We start from the raw sequence: 8,652 nt of genomic DNA on the forward strand, positions 1-8,652 counted from the left end.
GCATCACTCAGCGGCCCACACTATGGCTGAACAGAGGTTTGAACACAGTTCTCTCAGACTCAGCTCCAAGCCAAATGCTCTATTTACACTTGCTCTTAAAGGTAATGGGACCCCTGACCATTAGGTCCAGTCATGGCCGACTCTGGGGTCGCAGCACTCATCTCGCTTTATTGGCCAAGGGAACTGGCGTACAGCTTCCGGGTCATGTGGCCAGCATGACTAAGCTGTTCTGGTGAACCAGATCAGTGCACGGAAACGCCGTTTACTTCCCGCCAGAGTGGTACCTATTTATCTACTTGCACTTTAATGTGCTTTGGAACTGCAAGGTTGGCAGGAGCAGGGACTGAGCAACGGGAGCTCACCCCGTTGTGGGGATTCGAACCGCCGACCTTCTGATCGGCAAGTCCTAGGCTCTGCAGTTTAACCCACAGCGCCACCCCTTACACTTGCTCTTAAGGGATCTAAACAACACGAGCCTTTTTCATTTTCTGTTTCTCCCTACCCCATGTTTTTTGTTAAATTTGCAAACACACACACGGATCTAAATTTCCCAATGCTGGTTTTAATACTCTTTCAGACCCTGCTATCAGATCTAAAATCAGGGATGGGGAACTTGTAGTCTAACAACATTTGGAGGGCCACAACTTCCATCAGCCTTCAGGACCATCAGTTACACTGGCTAGGGCTGAAGACAGCTGGAGTCCGGCAACATCTAAAGGTTCCCCATCCTTGGCTTAAATTAAGCCAGTGCTCACTAGAGCTTATCAGCAGAATCTGTCTTGAATGCAGGAGGTCTCAAGTACAACGCTTGGCATCTTCAGGTTAAAGAAAGGAGAGCTAAAAAAAAAAAGACCTCAGGGTACCAGATCGACCAATGTGTTCGACTCTGCAAACGGGAGTTTCATATGTTCATGATAGGGGAGAGTACCTCTGAGCATGAACAGAGTTCTGCCGTCACTAAGCAGCCAAACCAGTCTGGGAATTATTCTGGCTGCAAGCTTTTAGAGTCTAGGGAGTGATTCTGCTACAATCGCTAGCTCCAGCACCTCTCCTTTCAGATAAATCCAAGGCCAATTCCTTGTGAACTTTAAAGCCTTTTATTTATAAATTTACTTCCAACCTTGAATAGGGGCAGGGGAAGCACAGATCAGCCGAAACATCTCTCACTGTGTCTGTTCTGTTCGATTCTTTGCGTTGCTTAAGGGGCTGCGGTGAAGGCCGCAGAAAGATATTCCTTACGCATTGTAAAGATGCCGGACAATCCTTGATATACACAACCTTGATGTAGGTCCCTTTTCTTTCCAAAGACACTTTGACATCAAATCAGATCAAGGAGGAACAGAAGGGTTTGCTTGTTCCTCTGTCTCTTAAAACACACACATACACACAAAATGCCACACCTTAAAACAAGGCAGCCTAGAAATTGCCTTTAAAAATACAACACAAAACCAACCGGGTTTGCTCAAAAACACACTATAAGATCAGGCAAGCCGAGAGCTCCAGAGATGGGGCAAGCCAGAGAAATCTCTTCTAGTTCTCCACATGTGCTCAGAAGCTTTGAGGTGGTTAATCGTGGCTTTCTTTCCACTCCCATTTGCCTTCTGCCCCTCATTTCCCACCCTCTTTCCTATTTTCTCCCCACCACAGCTCCCTTAGAAGGCACTGCAACCTGAATCCACAGCAGGCTGCCTGCTCAAGGCTGGGCTTGGTGAGCAAAAGGTCTTAAAAAGGAAGAGAAAGAATGATTGAGACAAGGAGGGGAAGCTGGAAGGGCATCTGTAGTTTGTTATTGTTCCTGATTATTACTGAGCTAGTGCAGCAAATTGAAGAGGCGCTGGCAAGGCTGCTTTCAATGATCCCAAATTAACAGGAATAGTCCCGTATATAAATATATGTTCCTAGGAAGAGAAGAGACATGGTCCATAAATTTTATCCCTGTTTTGTTTTGCCTTTGGTGGAGACACAGGGGATGCCTCCAGTTTCAGCCCCCTTTCCTTGGCATCTACAGGCAAACTAATGCCTGGGGCCAGATCCAGCCCAATCGCCTTTTAAATCTGGCCCATGTACAGTCCGGGAATCAGCATGTTTTACATGAGTAGAATGTGTCCTTTTATTTAAAATGCATCTCTGGGTTATTTGTGGGGCATAGGAATTTGTTCATCCCCCCCCCCCAAAAAAAATATAGTCCGGCCCCCCACAAGGTCTGAGGGACAGTGGACCGGCCCCCTGCTGAAAAAGTTTGCTGACCCCTGGGTCTAGACGTTAGATCTCTGAAAGGGAGCAGAGCAGATGCATGTTTGATATTTACACACGCATGTAAACGTACTCACACAGGTGTAAGGAGCCAGCCAGCTGCTTCCATTTCACCTCCCTCCTTTCACTCCCAAGACCAGATAAGAAATGAGCGCAGGGATCATGGGAGTTGTAGGTCAAAAACATCTGGAGGGCTGAGTTTGAGGAAGTCTGGTCAATAGGGTAACTAATGTTTATGGTCACATCCTGCTCCAGGAGTCAGAACAGAAGAGAGTGTTGTTGTCTACACGGACAGGCAAAGAGCAGCCTTCTGGAATGCACAGTCTTTGATGGGAGGAAGATCTGAGGCAGAGACTGGTCGCGTAAGAACTAGGGTGTCAGAAGTGCACGAAGAGGGTGCCCCCGTCTTCATGGTGGAGGGTGGAAACAGCTCTTCCATGACTTCTGAGTAAAAGAGCTGTGGGAATCCAGATTGTGGACTCCATACAGGGACCAGAAGATGATCAGGCTCACAGTGAGGTGCGGACTGAACTATAGAAACTGAATTGTGAAACCCTCTTGCACAGTCCCCAACTGGCGTGTTGTGTTTGTGGACAGGCCTATGCACCGCAAAGGAGCCTGTGCAGAAGACCATCTTGGTGGTACTATACCCTCCCGTCTCCCATGTTAATTAACAGGGACAGGAAGCGTTATTTGCATTCTTCCACCACAGGTGCCAAAAAGGTCAGGAGTCAAGCTTGGCCTGAGGAGAATTACTCTCTTGCCATCACCACTGAGCAACTGCAGCATCCTCTCGCCCCCCCCCCAAACCACATGTGGGGCTGGGTGTGCTTGTGCGTGCCTTTGTGAATCCACAGTGTGAGGGGAAGGGGTCAGGATTACAAGCTGGGACACAATTTGCCTCAGGCATGAAACAGCCTCCTCAACACACATCTATGGTAACTGAATGATGCACTAGGGCTGAAGTAGAGCTCTGTTCTCTTTTAGACCCCAATACTGGTAAAGAACTCCAGAGGAGCCCTGGTGGGTCAGGCCAGCATCCTGTTCTCCCAGGGGCCAACTAAATGCCCGAGGGAAGACCACAAGCAGGACCTCAGCACATCAACAACCTCCCTGCTTGCAAGACCCAGAAGCTGGTATTTAGAGGTGTGGCAGAAACGATTTGCAGAATCTTATTTCAGGTGCACAGAGCATAGGTTTTTGTTTTCCCCTCTGCAACACTCCACCTTTCTCCAAACATACTTATCTCTGTCTTTTAAACTTGAGCATTAAAAAAAAGCTTTAAAAAAACACGTGTGATTTGGCTCCAGGTAAAAGCCTCATGATTCCCCCCCCCCCAGCCTGTACTTTCTGTCCCTGATTAGTATCAAAACTGCTCTCCATCTCTTTGACTAGGTAGAAAAAGACCTTTGGAAAGGCTCCCAGTGGCAGGTGATTGGCCACTCTAGGCTAGCTCACGCCCCCACCGAAGCACGACTCTTCTGCTGAACAACATTTATTTCTACATTCATTGCATTCATTTCCCACCTTTGCTCCGTGGAAAAGAGGAGGGTCAGCCAGTCTGACCACACCTAGCCCCCTAAGTTCCCCTGGAGGCACACAGGGCCAGCCCTACTGATGGGCAGAGTGACTTGGCTGCCTCAGAGGTGCAGATGCTGGAAGGCAGAGAGCAGAAGAGAGGTGCTGGAGGCAGGGCTACTGTGTGTCTGTGTGTGTTGTGGGGCTTGCACACGGTGCCCCCCTAAGCTAGTGTGGTGAAGGATGCCTGTCCTGTCACTATTACCGAGGTAAGATTCCACTGCCTTCTGCACATGTCATGTCTCGCTTGAACCCAAGTCTCTCTCCCTCCCCATTCTCTGGACAATTTATACAATCCATGGAATCAAGTGGTAAAGCTCTCTTTGGACTGTTCCACTGCTGGTTGCCGCTGGATGGGTTGGCCCACCACCCAAGGCACCCACCCACCCAAATATCCTTGTCCAGAGAAAACCAGCCTGTTGGGGAGAAGGCTAGGATGATCCATATACATTTTGTGTGTGTGTGTGTGTTCTGGGAGTCCCCACCACCACACACACACACACCCTTAGGGGAGCCTTCAAAATACACAATACCCTACTTCATCACCAACCTGGAGTGGTACAGTCCAGAACAAGGCTCAGCACTATGAGGCAGTATAAAGAGATCAAGAGGCGGTATGACAGCCAGTGTAGTGTAGTGGTTAGAGAGGACTAGACTAGGACCTGAGAGGCCACAGTTCGATCCCCACTCAGCCATGGAGACTCTGAACCAGTTGCTCACTCTCTCGGTCTAACCAACCTCCTATGGTTGTTGTGAGGACAAAATGGGAGGGTGGTGGTGGTGGTGAAATATGCATGCCACCTTTAACTCCTTGGGGGGGGGGGGAAAGGCAGGATACAAAGGTAAATAAATAAATAAATAAATAGCGCCATTTCCCCACCCCCCCACCCCAAAAATGGCCCACCAGTGATCTACCTCGCAGATTCTGAGCATGGAGTAGCAGCAGTGAGACGAGATCAAGGTTTACAAATTAATTACAAGTTTAATGAGAAATGATTAATAACAAAGAGGAACAACAGCCACTTGGTACACAGACTTGCGAGCCATCTGGGAGTACTTCACCCACGCAAGGAACCTGCGGAACACTGCGTTTCGACCTCCCCCATCTCTCCCCACACTTAACTTCCGAGAAAGTGAACTGCAGGGCAAAGCAGCACCATGTCCTGTTGTGCTTGCATAAGACAAATGCACACACACACACACACACACACACACACACACACACACACACTGTGCTGGGACTTGTCAGGGGTGGATAAAAAAAAACAGCTCTGCAGCACCACAGCTTGTCCTCCCTCGATTTCAAATCTACTTGGGATATTAGATGAATTAGAAGCCAACGTCACAGCACTGACATCAGCAGAGATGCTGTCATCAGAGCAGGCGGGAGATCTAGCCTGTGTATTCACACAACACAGATTTTCCCTCCTCCTCGGCCCATGAAGACGTTAATATCAAATGGGAGCGGGGGTGGAATGCACATGATTAGAGTTAAAATAAGAAGCCTGCCCCCCCCCCAATTTCTTATGCCTTAGCCTAGATTGTGTCATGCAACACATGAGGTTCTGGTCTGCATTTGCAAGTACAGTGGTACCTCGGGTTAAGAACTTAATTTGTTCTGGAGGTTCTGAAACTGTTCTTAACCCGAGGTACCACTTTAGCTAATGAGGCCTCCCACTGCTGCCGCACCGCCAGAGCACGATTTCTGTTCTCATCCTGAAGCAAAGTTCTTAACCAGAGGTACTATTTCTGGGTGAACGGAGTCTGTAACCTAAAGTGTCTGTAACCCGAGGTACCACTGTATCCATCAGTGCCTGCCCCTACCATAACCAGCCGAGATCCTGCTGTCTGGGGTGAAATAGGTCACCAGCTACGAACTCTTGATTCTGCCCCCATTCTGATTCTAAGGGTGTATGTACAGCTTCAGCATTCTCCAGTGGTGTATGGAAGTCCCTAAATCTATGATCAGTAATTGCAAGAATGGAGAAAGCAGCAGTCCTCTGAACATGCACAGAGTGCTTTTTTTTTTTTGTTCAAACCACAATGGAGAGGAAGGAGGGAGGCGGGCTCTAGGAAATGAGTGACAAGATGCAGGTGAGCCAGTGCCAGACACTTGCCCTTTCAACAACTGGTTCCTCAAGTGCCTGTTATCTTTTCAGAGCCAAAGGCTTCCAGCTTTAGAAAAACATAGAAACCACAACACTTTCCGTGGAGGAAAGTCATTATAGCAAACTGAGCCTCCATAAACAGGAGCAGCATTCCTTGGAATTACAGATGCTGGGAGAGAAGCACCAAGAGAAGGCCCTTTAGTGCTCTATCCTGGAGCTACTTAGAAGCATCCAGTGGGCTGGATTCTGGACCAGGATCCTGCGCAGAATTCTGGACTAGATGCACTTTGCTCTGGTTCAGCCAGGCAATTAAAATACTGTATATAAATCTACATTTAGCAAAGCAATCCCCCCCCTTCCTTCTCCACCCCTCCCCTCCAAAATTGGGTCCCAAGACACTCTCCCCCCTCTAGGCTTTCAGCTGCGAAAGAACACAACCATTATAACAGCAAAGCCTGCAATTAAAGCATGTGCTAATAAGTCACACTACTGCAGTGGAACACACACACAGACCCACCAGGCTAAATTGCTGGTTTCCAAATCCCACCCCTCTCCCGCCATCATTAAGATGTTATTATGATTCCCACGCTAGTAACCTTTTGGAACGCGCTCCCCCTCCAATACACACACTGACACACGTGTGTGTGTGTGTGTGTGTCTGTGTGTGTATGAAACATCCCTCCCTCTCCACCCCCCCCCCTGAAAACATACAAGCCTAAGTTAGGTATTGGCCAATATCCTAGATTTTCACAGAAGTATAGATAGATATACACTGCATTTTTTTTTTAGCCATTTACCTTTTCAATGACTGAGGTCGATGGAGAAGAGCGGGGCATGAAGTCTATTTACAACACTGATTATATGGGGGGGGCGCAGAACCCAGCTAATATGACAGGTTCGGATTGTATGGCATTTAGAAGTGCCATGTACTGTATCTATAGATATGAAAACGCACGGCTTCCTATCCTGCCATTTGATCTAGGAATTGATTCGGCATATAAGACACAGACAAGAGGTAACTTAAGATTACCCCCCCCCCTAAATAGAATCGTTCCTTACTGCCTTACTGGGAAGCCAAGAACACACGTATCTACACACACACACACACACACACGCCGCTCGACATCCAGAGAGGGAAATCGGTCACAAGACTGGGAGGAATCCGGTGGTTTGACTCCCCACCTCCGGGTCCCCACTGATCCCACAGCACCGTAACCCTACAGTGCCCTATGCAAAGAGCGAGTGCACTGCATAGGAGGAGAGGGGGGGGGGGGAGATGTCCACGCGGGGAAACCAACTCAGCCCCACACTGCGGTTGTGGAGCAAACGTAAAGGCGCGCTTTGGCGGGTGAGGAGGGGGCGGCCACGGACTCCTCGTTTACTGCAGGGAAAGGGAGGCACGAGCGGTTAAGGGAGATGGAGAGGAGACGCAAAGAGACACATATACACACGCTCGAGTCTAGGGGAGAAATTGTTTGCAAACCAAAGCGATGGGCAGGTGGGTGGTGTGGAGATGCTCACATCTTCCAAGAGGGAAGAGAGAGAGAGACACACGCACAACACAGCAGACAACACAAAACCAAACAGCGTCCCCAACCCGCTCGATCCCGGGCGGGAAGCAGCTCTAACCAAGGAGGCTCAGATTTGCGCTTTTTAAAGAGAAGAGCAAGAGAGAAAGTCTGCGCCACGGATCGCGCGGAGGGGAAGGCTTGGGTACCTTCGTCTCGTGGAGGCTGAGAGCGGTGCCCGGAGTCTGCTGCGGATCGCTGTTGTGCTGCTGCGGGTCATTTTCCTTCTCCGTGATCTCGGTCATGGTACAGAGGCGGCTGCTCCGGCCGTTGGGCGACCGGACCTGGGTCCGGAGGAGGAGGAGGAATGGACGAGGAGCAGATGCAACTTCGGGTTGTCTTCTCCTGCTCTCCACGAAGCGACCTTTTTCTTTCCTGTGCCTGGCTGGGAAGTCTTAATTCCTGGTTCTCTGAATTAAATTTTGTTTTTAACCCCGGTTAGAATTATTTGGGGTTCTCTCCACCCACCCCGCTTCCTCGTATAAGGACGAAAGAAATGACCCACTTATTAAAGAGGAAAGAAAAGGGGAAAAAACCACCTCCCGCTAAACTCTTCTGAATGGGGAGCGGAGGGTCTGTTTTGCCATTGGAGACCTCCCCTTTTATGCAGATTAAAACAAGCGAATTCGCATCTTCTTCTGCCACCCACCTCCCGGGCTCTGCAACAGAAACTGAGCGAAGGCTACCAAATGCTGGTCTCCCTCCTGCTGCCGCTTCCTCCAAGTTTGATTTCAGGAGCGCCTTGACTCCTCCCCATTTCTTGTATTATTGTGATCGCGCAAAGCCCGCCCACCCCACCCCTCCTTTTTACGAGTGGTTCATTAACCTCGCCTTTTTCTTTTGATATGCTAATACAGCACGTAGGAGGGCGCTTTCCCATTGGCCCCTCCGGCGGGAGGGCAGGCGAGAGAGGCTGGGCGCCTCCACCAATGGGTGGGCCCTCGCTGAAAAGTTACGCGCGTATTTGCGAGAGAAGGGATGAAGCTGCCTTGGGTGTTTGCAGGTCAACACCAATCAGATTTCCTCAATTTCACGCACTATGTTTCAGCGCTGGTGCCTGGAAGCTAAACAAAGGATGGGAGCGCCTTCTTCCTCAGCTGTCTAGACCTGGACTTTGCCAAGTGGAATATCCGAAGAGTCCTGCT

At 49.4% G+C, this 8,652-nt stretch overlaps 1 protein-coding gene across 2 annotated transcripts in view; it reads right to left on the reverse strand.

The window, feature by feature from the left end:
* Positions 1–8,246, reverse strand: part of STAC2 (SH3 and cysteine rich domain 2) — a 45,218-nt gene extending 36,972 nt beyond the window's left edge. For both annotated transcript variants that reach the window (XM_083471676.1, XM_083471675.1), the window contains exon 1: positions 7,657–8,246. In XM_083471676.1, coding sequence (XP_083327802.1) covers positions 7,657–7,752 — 96 coding nt within the window. In that variant the 5' untranslated portion in view covers positions 7,753–8,246. The remainder of the gene's footprint in view (positions 1–7,656) is intronic.
* Positions 8,247–8,652: the final 406 nt, after the last annotated feature.

The sequence above is a fragment of the Podarcis liolepis genome, assembly GCF_965112155.1.
Source record: "Podarcis liolepis genome assembly, chromosome: 13".
In the NCBI taxonomy this organism is placed as follows: Eukaryota; Metazoa; Chordata; class Lepidosauria; order Squamata; family Lacertidae; genus Podarcis; species Podarcis liolepis.